The following is a 16,916-nucleotide window of genomic DNA, read 5'->3' on the forward strand; positions in this document are numbered from 1 at the left end:
AATCAATGTTGAATGATCAAGCTTCTCAAATGAATCTTTGATGCGCTGACACTCCTCAACGTCTCTTTTCTACCTCTATATAAAGGATTGAAGACTTGAAGATATAACAAGACTCTGCAATATTTTACAAGTGCTAAAACTTTGTGAAAATTCATTAAGCATCAAACACATAGAATTTCTTATTAACTTTCATATCTTAAAAATTCTTAAGTCTAGAGTCTGAACTGTTTTGTATTTGTGAACACCTATGATTGTATATCAAGTGTTCAACCAAACAATTATTTCTTTGTAATCTTTGTTTGTTAGAAGTTTCTTGCTTGTGTGCTTGAGCATAGGAAGTCTCTTGTTTGTGTGCTTGAGCAATTGTATTCTTGTGTGATTATAGTGAAAATCTCTTTAAGTGACAAGATGACTGTACTACTTCCGGATTGTAGAAGAAACCGGGATAATTACCTCTCTCTCTCTCTCTCTCTCTCTCTCTCTCTCTCTCTCTCTCTCTCTCTCTCTCATCTGCTACACTTAACTCTGAACATTGCTTCAGGTTCTGAACTTTATCAGAAGCTGAACTTTGGACTTAGTTAAAAAGAAGAAAAAGCTAAACACAATTCACCCCCTTCTTGTGTTTTTCTCACCTTCAACCCCTGTATTTTTTTTTTAGATTCCATATTTGTAGTTTGACGATTCTTTGATTTTGAACCTTTATAAATTTTGATTGTACAAAATCGATAATATGACAGGGGTAAACTGAAATTTGCTTAAATTACAGGGAGCGAATATACCATAAATTTTGTAATTTGATGTCAAATCCAAAACCGAAGAATCTTCAAATTACAAGGATGAAATTTAAAAAAAAAAAGTTTTTATATAAGATAATCCGTAAATGACCTATATTACAGGAAGGTAAAACACTGTTAACCTTTTGCTTAATTAAAAAAGTCAATCTATTCCATTGACGTTACAAAGAACGTTGTTTTATTTATTAATGTAATATTGCAAAAGACCAATATCTTAGCTAAAGGGGAAAAATAAGAAAAAGACATAAAGAACCAATAAATTAAAACGGCCTATAAAGCTAGGCATATCTTTTAGAATGGAATGACTCAGTAAACCCACAACATAATTTGTTTTCATTGACGTGGCTTATTTTGATTCCTCACTACAATGACCAACCATAGTCTTCATTAGAAAGCCATTTGGAGGTAGCTTTGATTTTAGTGGTTGTGCATCACCTAAAGACCTTTCAAAAGGCACATGAATATAGCTCAAGAAAGTGCACTTTGAGAGAGACAAGGAGAGAAAAAGTGGACTAATAAAGAAGAGATGGAAAGGGAGATAGCATTAGCTATATTAGTTTTAGTGACGGTAGCACATTGGCTGGTTGTGAAGGGAATTGAAATTAGAGGGCATCTTGAATGATGGTGTTGTTGGTGGTGAATACTTCTGAAATCTGCGATGAGAATTCAATGGAAGAATAAGTATTTCTCTTTACAATGTACTCCCTCCGGTCCTATTTATAAGAGAAAGTTAGGTCAACAAAAGTGAATGTATTTGGACTGAGTTTTTAACTAGATACATCAACTTTTGTTGACCCAAATTTCTCTTATAAATAGGACCGGAGGGAGTATTAATTATTATATACAATTTATCAAAAATTTAAAATAATAGAAAAAATTCAAGATTTTTTTCTTTATTAATTTTTAAATTTTATTTAATATCCATATTATAAACATTCAAATCGAATAGATAGAATTAAGTTCAAAAGGTAGTTTTGTGAAGTTATTGGTAATTATTAACTTTTATTTAATATCCTTATTATAAACATTAAATATCCTTATTATAAACTTTTGTAAATATAGTATCAAATGAAAAAAGAAGCATATTTTTATTCGGAAGCACACATTAACACGAAAAAACTTATATATTTTTCAAATGTGTACATTCAAAATGACTTAATGTTTGAGGTGGGAAAATTTTTACTCTATCAAAATTGAGGTATGTTACTTGAACATTTTTAAAACAATTTAGTGGACAACGAAAAATATACAAAAATAATATATAAGTATTTGTACGAAAATCAAAACAATAAAAAAAAGAACACTATAAATATAAAAAAGAGAGTTATCCCAAATATTATCATAAAATAATTATATAAACATCATTTCTCATCAAAATTAATTTCAAAAGAAATGGGTGACAAAACCATGTGATAGACCCACCACTACCATCACCCTTGTGCTAGGTCGAGTGGATGTCTTGGTTGGCTTCATAACAACGCTAACATCCAAATAAACTCAAACATAAAAACCATCGTACATTATATATTGCTCACAATCATATTACACCATCATACACAACCGCTCTTCCACACAACAAAAAGCAAGAAAAATAAAGTAGAAAAGTTAAGGCAATATTGACATCATTAACTTATTTGACAAAAAAGTGAACCATTTTTTTCATAGCCATTCTTTTCTTTTCCCTTTTTCTTTTTTATATAAAAATAAAATTCCATAATGCTAGTGGCTCTCTCTCTCTCTCTCTCTCTCTCTCTCTCTCTCTCTCTCTCTCTCTCTCTCTCTCTCTCTCTCTCTCATTATTACCCTTTCATATTCTTAGCCTCATGTGAGCTACAAAACTTTGTAACAAGATGTTAGCATATACACACACAACAAAGTGTTAAAAAGTTTATAGTAGATGGAGGATATTATTATGGTCAAAAGAAATGAATGAAAAAATAGAAAACAAAGAACAAATTCAACAAAACCCTCCAACATCGCAACAAGAATCACCAAGAAAACAAAACAATATTATTGGTAGTGGAAGTGGAAATGAGAGACTAAAAAGAGATGAATGGAGTGAAGGAGCAGTTACAACACTTCTTGAAGCATATGAATCAAAATGGGTACTTAGAAATAGAGCAAAACTCAAAGGACAAGACTGGGAAGATGTTGCAAAACATGTTTCATCAAGATCAAACTCAACTAAGTCACCAAAGACACAAACACAGTGTAAGAATAAGATTGAGTCCATGAAGAAAAGGTATAGATCAGAATCAGCTAGTTCAGATGTTTCATCTTGGCCTTTGTATTCTAGACTTGATCTTCTTCTACGTGGGACAGGACAATTATCTACAACAACACTAAACAATAATCAAGGTAATTTGGTTTTGTTGGAACCACCACTTTCTATGTCACATGCACAAGAAGAAGCTCATCAGCCACTAGCTCCTAGTACGGTTGTTCCTCCACCAATTACAACTGCTCAAAACTCACATGGATCAAATGGTGTTGATAAATTAGTCAAGGTAGATATTAACTAAATGACATAATTTCTTGAGTTAATTATGTTTTTACTCTTTATAATCTATATCGAATTTTATTTTAATCATTATAATCATTTTTCAAACCTTCCAAATTACAAAATTGCTTGTTCAAGAACTAAAAGTATGTAATTTTTTATTTTATTTTTAGGACTAAAAAGTAGGTACATAGACTTAAAAAAAATTATGGAAACTGAAAATATATTTAATCTTAATTTCTTTTTGTTCATTCTATGTTCATGAATTATTTTCATATTTTGTAAAACTCACGACTAAAAATAAGGTCAATTAGCAACAAAAAAATTAGTGACAAAAGTTAAAATTTGTCTCTAATTCTCTTGTTAAATATTAAAGTCAAAGGTGAAGACCAATTTATTTTTTTATTTTTTTGCATCTCTAATTTCAATTTGTAATTTAACTTTGTTCTTGTAAATTTCAGTTCAGTTTTTTTTTCCTACTTAATTATGTGAGTGAAACAATTCATGCATAAGACCTATATGAAGATCATTGTTTTTTTTGAAGGGAAATATCATTGCTTGTTCTTCATTGAACTTTATAATCTAAAGAAAATGTGAGGTTTTATTTATTTATTTTAAAGAGTTTGATGGCAAAACTCACACACTCTATATGCAAAGAAATGTAATGTATTTATTTATGATTTTGAACAATTATGTTTATCCTTCAAATGATTTTCTTATTGCTTTTCCTTGCTTAGACAAGTGAGACAATAACTTGCAGGAAGAAAATGAAATAATTTGTATATTTGAAGTGAACATAATAAGCAAATTGTTAAGTGGATGATTCAAGTCTTCCATTATACTATATATGCATTAAAACATTGCTACATTATTTAGCTATACATCCATTTATTTTAACCATATACTCTTTTGCATGTGAAGTTGACATTAAACCAAATTAGCACTCTCATCCTATATATATGTTTTAAAAAAAAAATAGTGCATATGTTGGAAAGTACCTTAGTGCTTTACTTAGGATGCTTTTACATAGAATGCTGCTGAATAATTGGTCATCAACAAAGACTCTGTCCATCAAAAGAAAAGAAAAAAAAAAGACCAAGACTTTAAATATTGATAGTATAAAGGTACAAAAGGTTTCTCATGGTAAAGTCATATAAACCTTTACCATGAAGACCAAGACTTTAAATATCTCCCAAAGATATATTTGAGTTTACTATGCATTGTATCAACAAATTTTACACATATCTCCAATTATATATTTCACTGTCTTTGTACATCACAATATTACTTCTGAAAATTTAATTACAATGTGGTGAAAATGTGAAATATAAATATTTATGATTTCATATTGACAGGAAGATGAACTGGAAACCAAGTCATCTGACCATATAGCTAACAAGAATCCATTGGAAACCGATAGCAGCACGCCGGCGCTTTACAGCGAAAAAGACGAGCAAAGAAGCAAAAAGAGGAGAATGAGAGCAGAGAACAATAACAACAAGAGGCAAAAGAAAGAAACAATGGGAATAGCAGAAAGCATAAGGTGGCTAGCAGAGGTGGTAGTAAGGTCAGAACAAACAAGAATGGACACATTGAAAGAGATAGAGAAGATGAGAGTTGAAGCTGAGGCAAAGAGAGGAGAAATGGAAATCAAGAGAACTGAAATTATTGCTAATACACAACTTGAGATTGCTAGGATCTTTGCAAATGTTAATAATAAAGATAAAGATGTTGATTCATCATTGAGAATTGGAAGAAGCTAATGATATGTGGTGAATGTGTATAGAGATTCATGTGTATCACAACTTTGTAATTCACCTAACTAGTGAAGAGATGACCATATGACAATAATTATAATCTCTCCTAATTGATTTTAATTGTAGATGGTTGATTTTAACCTTCTCTTCAATTAATTAACAAATGAAGGGATATGCCTGTTTTTTGTTTCTTGGAATTATCTCATAGTTCTATAAATATGTTAATCATAGATATATAAGATTATTTATAGTAACATATTTGTTGGGGAGTCCATGGAACCTTGGATAAAAACGTCATCTCTTTTATATGTTATTCATTTAACTCATTTATAGTCAAACCATCCACATTTGAACTTCTACGGTATTTCTCACAAGTGTGGGCCTTTCACATCACTATATTTCCACCACAGTTATCAATCAATGGAACATATCATCTCCCACATCATTATAGGTTCATTCTCGCTCCCCCCATCAAGCCGAACCAAGACTTTGATACATTTCTTAGGGTGATTGGGGTAGCATCAAGGGCAGCAATGAACTAAAAATAAGGACCACCAAGAGACCTTGATATATCACATCTCTACTCAAAATTATAAGGGATTGTCTGAGAAGGGGTTTTAAAGGAGTTTTTAGGGCAAAGTTTACATTTTAAATTTTTTGTTTTGTTTTGAAAAATATGATAAATAACCATATAATACTACGATTACACTTAATTGATTTTAATAAATTATTTTATAATGTCCGTAACTTTTAAGAGAAAAACTCGTCCCATTATCTCCAAAACACTCCATTCAAACACACCCTAAGGCATTTACCATGTTAGTCTTTTACCTAATATAATTCATTTAACTCATTAATAGTCGATGCTAAACTACCCACTCGCACTTGAACTCCAAGAATATTAAACACAATGTGTTAAGTAGATAGATAGACCATGGTCGTGTACTTGGCGTGATCTCTGCTCAATTGTAGGGTTATGAGAAAAAAGTGTATATGCGTGAGATATTGTCAATGACTATGATTTATTTTAGGTTAGTGTGTTATATTTATGAAGTTTCCGCATTCATTTAGTGGTGATTAATCGCTGTTAGGGAATTTGTTGGGCATACAAAGTGGGTTCTCCTCTCAAAATTGAATTATTTTTCATACACCAAGAGTTGGGAATCGAGTTCTTGACTACTTTCTTATGGGCTCAATGTAAAAATATTTAGTCATAGGAAATGAGGTTTCGAATTTCAACTTTTTAAACTTTTGTGTTGTTCTCAAATTAAGAATCAGATTGGTTAATTTGATGTATGCGTGTATGTCATATGCTTATAATCTATCAAAATAAAGGTATAAGGATAGAGAAGATGAAACAAAGATTTATCTTGTTTCACCCAATACGGGCTAGCCCAATCTTCATGGTATGTAAGATTATCGAATATGGTGCTTGAGATACCCTCTTAATAATATCTGCACCTTTTCAATCTTCTAGTCTCTCGACCTTTACAAGTTTTCCACAATCTCTTCATACTACACACCCACAATCCTTCTTTACAATTCTAAAAAAGATTAGCGGTGTTCATACATACAACAGAATATGTGTTTGTGAATATGATCTCACAATGATTAATCCGATCTCATTTGGAAAGTAATATACTCTAAAAATACACTTAAAGGATTTATACAAAGATATAATGATATGATTTGTTCTAATATGTAGTTTCTTTTTTGAATGATGCTCTTTATATAGAAAAGGTGGGACTTTTCTTGTCTTGGTAAACAAGAAAGAAAACTAGTAGTTACAAATTAGCCATTTTTTTAGTCCTTTGTGTGATGTGGACTTTACCTTGGTGACCAAGCTTCTTTGAATGGTGATAGTTTAACTTTGATTTTAGTTTGATCTTCTGATGCTCAATCTAATGTTCTAACTCACAATGGAAGTTGGTTCCTTTCATTATTACTATGGTTTTTATTTTTCTTTCTATTTCTCTCAATCTGAAGTCTAATATGATTTTTAGAACTTCAATTTGATATGCTTCTGAGCTGTAATTTTGATCTAGTTGATCTGCATTCTATAGTACATTCCGATCTTCATTATCATCTAATTTTTATTCTTGATTTTAAATTTTTTAGTCATTCTTGATGTGCTTCTGAACTCTTGGTTTTAAAGTCAATCTGATCTTGAAGAGTTTTTGATATCAATCTCATGTACTTTTGATCAATTTGAAGTCCTTCTTAAAATATTCTGAAGTTTATATTCATATTTCTTTAGATAGAATTTGATTTGTGCATTTGTAATATCATGTTCTAAACAAAACCAAAGAAACTTGTAAGGAAACAAAAAACAACGGAATCACAATTGATCTTTGTTCCAGTAAGTTTGTTATCATTAAAATATCTTCAAAAAATGAATTTTATAATTTTCCTATCTTCCTCTTTTTAATAATGACAAACTTATTGAAACAAGGATCATGTTTTTTATTCTGATTAAAATCAATGCATCAAAATGGAATCAATAACTCCTCCTCAATTTATTCCGTAATGATATTTGAGAACTTTTATAAACAAAATCTCCCCTCCATTAAGCATGTAATATCCAATTGTGATAAAAATATGCAACAGTTAACTTTGAACCAAGGCTATAATCTTTCATTCATTATCAAATTATTAGAGATAGCATTCATGATGCAAATACATGGTTCAAACAATGATTAATCCTAAGAACAATGATCACAACTAGCATTATTTGTTGCTTGCCAAAATAAGAGTCAGGATCAGGAGTGATTTGAAGTCCAAATTTACCATGACATTGTTCCTCCAAATGATCAACCTTATGATCTTGTTTTCCTTCTTTTTCTTTTCATTCCCTCTTGAAAAAAAATCTGATAATTAATGTCAAATTTCACACTATTCTTTAAATTAAAAAAAAATAAAAATATTGCAAAAACGCTAGAAGGAGGGGTTGAACCTCCGACCTTGTGGTTAACAGCCACACGCTCTAACCAACTGAGCTATTCCAGCTTCTTGTACTTTCGTTGCTTTACATTATACATAAATTTATGATTATTCTCACGCTCCAAGCAGCTGATAATGGAATTCATTGACGTTAATTTATTTTGTTGATAAAGAATGACTTTACTGGTTAGATTCTGATTATAACCATAAATATAATTTAACGAATTAAAGGAGCTATTGAAAAGGAGCTAAAGATAAAGAATGATTGGAAATTCTATGATCGTTCTCAGCAATGGGGCAATTTGACAATACCATTACCAGGCTTAAAAAACTATTGAAAATTAAATTTATAATGATTAAAGGCAGTATAATTTACTGTTTGATCTTGTAAGACATCGATGAAAAGTATGGTGGTACTTTATTAAAAGATACTCCAACCATCGATGAAAATAGATTGCGGTTGGAGTATCTTTTAATAAAGTACCACCATACTTTTCATCGATGTCTTCTATTTTCATCGATGAAAGCCTAATCTATTTTATGCTTCTTTTTTTCTAATTGGATATCTTCCAACCGCAATATATGACAAAATGATCCATGTTGTTTTAACCAAGTGATTAAACTCAACTATTTAATAAACTTTAAAGTCTAAATAAAGAAAAATCATTTGAGAAAATTCGAGTGCGAGTTCTAACTAGAATATTTTTTTTTATCATATTTATTGCCTAAAATGCATTTGTGATTAGGAATGTCAATGTGTATCCGTATTACACCTTAACTACATCTCAAAACACTCTAAGACAAAAGTATAAGAAAAAAATAGTCAAATATTAACTTAAAATGTTTTTGACCAGTATATCTTGTAACAAAGAAATAAAACATGTATATAGGCATCACTCTACTTGTCTTGCACTAGAAAAAAAAAAAAAAAAACACCTTGTGGCCTACAAGATTTGACAAGAAAGAAAGTAAACAACCGTAGGAAGCACCTAATTTCTTGTCTTGCACTTCAAAAAACAACCTTGCTGATTCTGCATTACTTCTTCATTAACTATTATAAACAACTTGGCATGTCTTTAACATGTATATCTTCAACCAAAACCAACAGTCTCCACCTTGATTGAAAATAATATATCATCTCCGATTGTCGTCAATGACAATCATAGTTCAAAAGAACTATCATACTCCACCATAAAGAGTATAATCATATGAAGTTAAGCCATTAATGAATTTTTACACTATCTTCGTTGACAATCATAGTTCAAAAGAACTTTCATGCTCCATCATAAGAAGTATACTTCATTCGAAGCTAAATTGCTCAAGAATTTCCACATGTCGAAAAAACTTGCTGAAAACTTATGGTGCAACTTCTATGTTGATAGAAAGTTCTTCGAGCACCTACATAATTTCACACCTTGCATCAATGTCAGTCAATGCTCGTATACTGATAAACACCTTGCATAATCCAGATTATATAAACATATCATTGACTACAAAAATTCTTAAGCCTAAATTGTTTCTTCCGTCAATTTTCTCTAGCCCAAACCACCTTGTTTGTCTTGCACTTCAAGAAAAAACTTTGTTTGTTTTGCACTTCAAGAAACAACTTTGTTTGTCCTGTACTATCTTTTTCTTTACAATTCTAAGTAATATGGAACTTCTTCAATATGTATATTTTCAACCAACGCCAACAATCATTAGGAAAGTTGTTTTAATCTCTCTTAAATGTTTGTAAAGAGGACCCTTTTTAAATTAATGACAAAAAAATATATATTTAAAACTTTATAAAGTTTTTTTTTTAAACTTTATAAAGTTTTAGATTAGAAAGTAAATATACATTTGACAATGATTATTTTTTATTTTCCATAAAAAAGTGATTATTTTTTATTTGCTGTATGTGTTTTTATTTTATATGTGTGATAAATTAAGATATAATTATTTATTGAATGTAATCCTTGATACGTCACTGGCCATCGCCATTTTTAAAGTGACAAAGTTAAACAGTAATGCCAGCAGAGATGCATATTCGTACAACATCTTAGAAAGAAAGACATTTTGACTAAAAAACAAAGAATAGAAAATTTAATCCATAACCCGTGAACTTGCACGATTAATTAAACATTGAAGTCTCATCAATTCAACTAACTTGAATAAAAAGACACAAATCAAGCTAGGTAGCTAGCTAGAGGTACATATACCCGTGACACACACTCACCATTACAAAAGCTACAAATATAACTTAACTTTAGAAATTAACATGAATTTAATCCACACACAAATATGGAGTTCTTAGCTCAAAATCTTACACCATGTGGTTAGAATCAAACCTTACCATATGTTAAATATTAAACCCATGAATATAAATGGAGTACCATATTACCATTACCCAAACAACTTTTCTAATGCCACATTGACAAAAGATTATGTGTATTGACCATTTTATTAAGTACATAGCTCACGAGCAACACCAACCCTAGAGTTAGGGACATCAATGAGCACACGGTGGTTTTGTTGCTGCATGTTGGCTATCACGTTCAACACCGAGTTCACGTTATCGGGCGCGGCTGCCATGGCCAAACACGTGGTGCTTCCGGCGGTGCTATGTATGAGGATGTTGTCCTGTGGCAATGTCACGTTCATGCCGGAGAACATGAATGTTATTGTGGGTACAACTATTGGGACATTGTAGCATGTGTCAAACCCTCCTAGGGATGTCACTGTGAGCTTTGGCCCAACTCTTCGCCGGAACTCATCTCGGACTGCCACATAGGCCGGAGCAACTAGCCGAGTAAACACGGTACCTGGTAATGATTAACAATAAATGCAAAGAATCATGATATGACTATGGTAACTAAAATTTCTATATGTTGTTCTAAAACATAATAATGCATTTAAGTAAATATTAGAACTTTCAATTGATTCTCTTTTCTTCAATTTTTTTTGAATATTTTATGTGTTAGACAACTAGTAGTATATTTTTATGTGGGAGTAGGTAAAAGGGTGTTACCTGAATCAAAGATGGTACCGGCTCCAGTGGTCGGATTAAACGCCAATGCGGCTGGAGGAATATCGACGACTTTCCGGCCAACCCTAATTGCTTCCAAGTTAACATAATATAGTGACGATCTTCTAGGGTTCTTGAGAAGAGGGGTATACTTAATCCTCTTGGGCTGAGCAACAGGCCCAAGTCTCAAAGACCCAGAGAAGTTAAGAGACTTGAAACTTGGCAAACAGTAAGAGAATGTGGACTGATAGAGGTTTTGGGTTTGAGACAAAAGTGACAACGGGCCTCGGCCCAAGCCCAATAGACCTTGTGGTGGGGCAGAGGTGCCTGTGGTTTTTGAAACACAACCGAATGTGTAGCTAGGAACTGGGTCAGTGGCTAAGGTAACTGTGTCTTGTACCAAGTTAGCTGCAATAGAGGAACTGCCATAGGTTAGGTTGAAATTGCATGAGCTCACACCACAACTAGGGTTAGGTACCTGAAAAATGAAACAAAATAAAATGTTCACATTAATACCAATGTTTAAATGAAACAAAATAAAATGTTCACATTAATACAAATGTTTTAAAATTGAGATAGGAGAATGAATTGATGAGACTTATCATGATTCAATTGGTTCAATCGATTCAACCGTTATTAAACCAAAATAAACCAACCAATGTATTGGTCAATTTTTGAATATTTTCCTTATCTGCAATTCAACCTATTCGACTCAGTTCAATCTAGTTCAACTAGAATTTAAAACCATCGAGAATAAACCAACTTATTAATCGGTCTTTTTACCGATTAATCCGACCACTTCGATCCAATTTTTAAACCATGATTACATCATTGGAAAAAGTGCATTTAGATTTTAGAAGACTCCAAGTCTCGTGAACCTTTGCCTGCCATAGAGAGCACATAGCTTTCAATATTTTGGATTCATAGATTGGGCTATAATATGTAAGTCAACCCCACCTATAATAATAATGGGACAAAAGTTGCACGTTTCAATGTGATCAATAATCTCTCCTTGTACTAGTCCCTTTCATTTTGAAATTAGTAATTACCCTTCCACGGCAAGTAAAGGTAAAAGATTCGTGCCAAGCTGTATGTCATGTGAACTTTTGTCTAAGTAAAGATAATTTAAGTAGTTGTCTAAGATAATTTAAGCTCTATGACTAACCTATTTTTTGGTACAGCATCTCTCCGATTACATTTATAAACAACTTTTGTTTTTATAGATTTATTAAATAACTGATGTATATGAACAGTACATTGTAATCTAGACACATTAGTTATTTAATGAACCCAAACAATATAAAGATTGCTTATAAATGTAATCAGAAAAAAATATTCGATCAATTTAGTTTTACAATTGTCATGTAACAAAGTGACCAAGTATTTTAGTAATTTTTAGGGATCAATAAAAAATTCCATTAATTTGAAGAATTTAATTGGCTCACTTCTACAATTTCATGTAGTGATTCAATAATTTTATTGGCATCCCCAAAACAAATCTTTCACCATTGTATATCAGTTCAAACAAATTTTTATGTACTTCACTAGAGTACAAAAACATTCACAGTTGTGATTTGTACATTGTGACATTTGAGGTCACATGATTCTTTTAAATTTTAAAATAGAAATATGATAATCGACAAAATAACGAGTATCTTTGGATACTGAATGCAGAATAAAAAAATATAGTATCTTATGTTAGATGCTGATTACGAAATAAAAAACTGTAAAGTATTGAAATCACAATTGTTTTCATATATTAAAGAGATTACATTTTTCAACAAATATTCCACAATTGTTGTGATTTAATAATGCAAAATCCACTAGCTAGTTAACTTTGCGATCAACTCAAACAAAACAATTTTTTTTTTTGAGGGAAACTCAAACAAAACATGAAAACCAGGAATAGATATTGCATATAACTAGCAAATTATTAGAATAAATACCTTGGAGTAAAAATAACTCATTGCACCGAAAAAAATGTTTATGAAGAAAAAGGCAGAGAATCAAAAATAAATAAAAAATAGATGTAAGAGCTTGGAAATTGAAATCAACTCAGATTTTTTAAATTAGGGTTTGCAAACAATTGCAGCAACAATATAAAAGTTTTAGATGTCTTAGCAACATCGCAACCATAATTGCATTTGCATCGTGTAGCCATATCAAAGTCTGCAGCGTAATTGTAATCACGACCACAACCACAATTTAGAACCATTCTTTTCTTCCTAGTACTTGTTTAGATTTGCGGTATGAGATTAACAGAATCACAATAAACCTTCGTAATTTTTTAACAAAAACTACATTTTAGAGTTTCATGAAATCATAGTACTATCATAAATTTGTCAAAGTTACCGCCAATATAAAAATACGAAAACAAGAAAATGTGACTTTGTTAGTGAAGTGAAGTTGATTAATTTTTTACCTGTTTGCATTCAGGAGCAGCACAACTAACATTCTTAAATGTAGTTGATTTTTCAGGAGCAAACAAAGTTGAAGCACAACCATCACAAGCAGTGCAAGGAATCCAAGCAGCATCATTACTAGTATCCATAGCCAAAAGCAAAGTTTGAGGTGGAGTACCAATTTTAGCCCTAACAATGTAAGTTGGACTCTGTATGATTTGTCTACCAGAAGCAATAGGTACAACTGATTTTCTAGCTACCAAACTATCAAGGAATTGAAGTCTAGTTGTGTCTTTGGCTTGCATCTGGAGGACACTTTCTTCCCATGAAAGTGGCTTTGATGGCCTAAATGGGGAACATGGGCTAAACACATGGATTACTTGGAGTGTTGAGCCATTGTCTTGGACATCACATTTGGGGTTTAGTCCTTGGACTAGGGAGAGGAATAGGAACAAGAGGGAAAGTGTGAGTTTCATGGTTGTTATGGTGAGATTTTGGTTCATTAACTTGACTTAGTTAGTGCTATATATAGAAAAAAGAAAGGGCAAAGACCCAAATTGGTCTTTTGAAATAAAGTGAAGTGATATTCCCCTTCTTCACAAAAATTAGGTGTTTGTCTTTGACACTTGGATGAGTTTGTCAAAATCACGACGAACCACTGTGATTTTACAAAAGTTTTAGAGTGACGTTTAAAATTAATGTATCTTTGACCAAATCACGGTGACATAATGTAATGTAGCTTTTACTTAAGTAACAGTGGTCTGTCGTAATTCCACCATACTCACATACAATCTAAATTTACATAGAGTGTAGTTTTTGTAAAATCAAGTGGCTCATCATAACTTCAAAAAACATATCGTGATATCAATCATATGCACACTACATAATTTGGTTTAGTCACCGATGAAAACCACAATTTTTGGTCTATGACAAAAATAAATTAGGATATGTAAGTCACATTATCAAGTGTTCAAAAACAACTATTTTGTGTGTGATTTTTTAACAATGCTAATGTGCCATTTCAAATGTCATATTGACCGATGTTACATTGAAGACAAAAGGGACAAATTGATCCATTTGATAACAATATAAGGGAACAATCTAGCCCCAAGCTACATCACATTTTAAATCTAATTTTTAAGAGAATTAATTTTGTCATTCAAAAAAAGTTTATTGTGCCGCTTGTTGTTTGTTTCTCTTTCGTTCATGCGTAAATTTCTATATACATGTAAATATAAACATTTGATCCTTAAAAAAATATATCGGTGTATATTTCATTTTCTTCCTACTTGTTCCTTTCCACCCTCCATTGAAAGAACAACCATGATGTGACTTTTATTTTATGAATCAAGCAAGCATGATGTGAGTTGGAGTGAGAGTGATGACAAATTGTAGTTATTGATTAAAAATATCCGATAAAATCATATATGTATGTTGAAAATACACACGAGTTATAATAGACAATTCCTTGGGTACTGTTCTTATTTTATGGTAATCTTATTTAGTTGATTGTGATTTTCAAAGGGTTGCTATTTATAGCATTGAAGTTCAACTAAAATAGTTTTTAAAAATATGCATTTTACTACTCACTCACGGTGAATACGAAAATGAATTTTTTATAACTTTTTGAGAGACTAATTTGGTTCTTGCACATGTGGACGTTGCACACATCTGATTTCGTCATGATGACCACCACTCGTCAATGGAACTTTTCTATTGTGAATGCACAAACGAAGAATGTTAGGAATTCTATAGTTAAGATACAAGAATTAGGATAGGAAGATGATGGCACTTTGAATAAAGAAGAGAGATTTTAGCAAAAAATAAAAAGAGAGATGTTAAATTTTGTTCTCTCCTATTTTTTTTGTTTTGAAGGATCTCCTACTTTTTTTTTATTGGGTCACTGCGGCTACAACTTCAGCTCTTGTGAATGGTAATCTGACTGAAGAGTTTAAGTTAGAAAGAGGTCTCTGGTAAGGTGATCCTCTTTCACCTTTCTTTTTTCTAACAACGATTGAGAGATTGAATGTGGTCGATTGTATAAGGTGACCCTCTTTCACCTTACCCTAAACACATTTGTTTGACTTTTAAAATTATTTGGCCATCAATTGTGTGGGTCATCTGGGGAGGGAGGGAGGGAGGGAGGGAGGGAGGGAGGGAGGGAGGGAGAGAGAGAGAGAGAGAGAGAGAGAGAGAGAGAGAGAGATAGAGAGAGAGAGAGAGAGAGAGAGAAAGAGTTGCATTTTTCGAAGAAGGAGGATCACTTGCAATCTTTATGGGGAAAAGTTTAGTTTCAGTCTTTTTGGTGGCTGAAATCGAGTTATATTACCAATCGTGGAGGCTTAACCCTCTTCCTTGTCTAATTGATTTTTTTTCCCAGTCTGACTGACGTAAATTAGTTTCTTTTTCTCTTTTTTGGATGTTCTCGATAATGTAATGGGGTGCTTTACTCTTTTTTTCCTGAAACATCTTGTGTTGAAAAGACATGCTTGTGTTGGTAATATATTTTATTTTATCCTCTTAAAAAATATACCTCGCCCCTTCACTATTTGATATGCTAATGTTTCATAGATCAGCTTGAAGAGGTGATTATGTGTTTTTTCCCAACATCCATAGATCAGCTTGGAGAGGCAGTGGTAATTACAAACAAAGGTCAGTCAGGAGAGGCAGTGGTAAGAACGCTAATGATTAACCTTGGAGGTGGAGGTTACAAGATGAAAGACAGAGTGGATGAACACATTTGGAAGTTGAGGTGGAGAAAACTCAGCTTGAGGTGGAGCCTTACACTAATGGGTCTGAAAGAATACAGCCAACAGTGGCTTCTAGCTACTTGGTAAAAATATAGGGAAATAAAGGATATTATTGCTCCAAAGTAGTACTACTGTGGAGACCGTAGATGTCATGCTCTAGTTAAGAGCGAGAGAATTCTATAAGAGTAAGGAAGGCATTTCTAGGGTTGAAGAATGTATGCCATGACTTGTGGGATGACTTCAAAAGACCAAGGGTAATTGGATGCTAGTGGAACTTCAAGAGGATGGAATTCATCACTCTGGGGGCTGAAGTGGTTATGACGAAAACTTGTAGAACTACCTAAAATGCCTAGTGTAGTTGGGTGCAAGGATCTTCAAGAGGGCGAAAGACATTATGAGGGTTAAAGAGGTAAATGTGTAAAGTTGTGGGGTAACATAGTGTAGTTGGATGCAAGGATAAGGATCAGACTTAGAAGCTTGTGGGACTGACAAGGGTCGTTGGATGCAAGGTCGATGTCTAGGCAAGGATAAGAAAGAAGGTGATTGATGGTTATATTGACATCACCATTGATTTAAAGGCAAGGTGGAGAATTACTGGATGTATCTTGAAATCTCATGTGAATATGAAAGTGTTCAAATTTTGCCTATCTCGTGACACATAAATAAAGACTCGCGACACAGAGGCACGATTTTTTCTCTTTTCTTGGTCACCAAGTTTTAAGTGCTGGACAAACTTTTTAAATACAAGGCTCAGGTTTTGGGTTTTGGG

General features: G+C 32.3%; 2 protein-coding genes, 1 long non-coding RNA gene and 1 other non-coding gene across 4 annotated transcripts; 2 read left to right on the top strand and 2 right to left on the bottom strand.

The window, feature by feature from the left end:
- The first annotated feature begins 2,619 nt into the window (after positions 1–2,619).
- On the top strand, positions 2,620–5,145 carry LOC146935614 (sequence-specific DNA binding transcription factor). Its single transcript, XM_085750767.1, has 2 exons — positions 2,620–3,301; positions 4,650–5,145. The coding sequence occupies exons 1-2, from the start codon at positions 2,720–2,722 to the stop codon at positions 5,055–5,057; spliced, it is 990 nt and encodes a 329-aa protein (XP_085606893.1). The 5' UTR covers positions 2,620–2,719; the 3' UTR covers positions 5,058–5,145.
- Positions 5,146–7,983: 2,838 nt separating this feature from the next.
- On the bottom strand, positions 7,984–8,057 carry TRNAN-GUU (transfer RNA asparagine (anticodon GUU)). The gene has a single exon. It is a non-coding gene; the product is annotated as a tRNA-Asn (tRNA).
- Positions 8,058–10,072: 2,015 nt separating this feature from the next.
- Positions 10,073–13,897, bottom strand: LOC146935616 (aspartyl protease AED3-like). Its single transcript, XM_085750768.1, has 3 exons — positions 13,418–13,897; positions 10,999–11,473; positions 10,073–10,792 (listed from the first exon to the last, which is right to left on the bottom strand). The coding sequence occupies exons 1-3, from the start codon at positions 13,871–13,873 to the stop codon at positions 10,434–10,436; spliced, it is 1,290 nt and encodes a 429-aa protein (XP_085606894.1). The 5' UTR covers positions 13,874–13,897; the 3' UTR covers positions 10,073–10,433.
- On the top strand, positions 10,705–11,573 carry LOC146935617 (uncharacterized). The gene is made up of 2 exons (XR_015030286.1): positions 10,705–10,838; positions 10,984–11,573. It is a non-coding gene; the product is annotated as an uncharacterized LOC146935617 (long non-coding RNA).
- Positions 13,898–16,916: the final 3,019 nt, after the last annotated feature.

The sequence above is a fragment of the Medicago sativa genome, chromosome 3 (assembly GCF_051527215.1).
Source record: "Medicago sativa cultivar Bolivia chromosome 3, Bolivia_mono, whole genome shotgun sequence".
NCBI classification, from domain to species: domain Eukaryota; kingdom Viridiplantae; phylum Streptophyta; class Magnoliopsida; order Fabales; family Fabaceae; genus Medicago; species Medicago sativa.

What these genes read in the sequence shown, in the direction of transcription:
- LOC146935614 (XM_085750767.1), top strand. Translation starts at nt 2,720, where the DNA reads ATGAATGAAAAAATAGAAAACAAAGAACAAATTCAACAAAACCCTCCA. An exon ending in GTGTTGATAAATTAGTCAAG is followed by an intron (nt 3,302 to 4,649) that starts GTAGATATTAAC and finishes TCATATTGACAG; the next exon opens with GAAGATGAACTGGAAACCAA.
- LOC146935616 (XM_085750768.1), bottom strand. Translation starts at nt 13,873, where the DNA reads ATGAAACTCACACTTTCCCTCTTGTTCCTATTCCTCTCCCTAGTCCAA. An exon ending in CTGCTCCTGAATGCAAACAG is followed by an intron (nt 11,474 to 13,417) that starts GTAAAAAATTAA and finishes TTCATTTTTCAG; the next exon opens with GTACCTAACCCTAGTTGTGG. An exon ending in CGGTACCATCTTTGATTCAG is followed by an intron (nt 10,793 to 10,998) that starts GTAACACCCTTT and finishes AATCATTACCAG; the next exon opens with GTACCGTGTTTACTCGGCTA.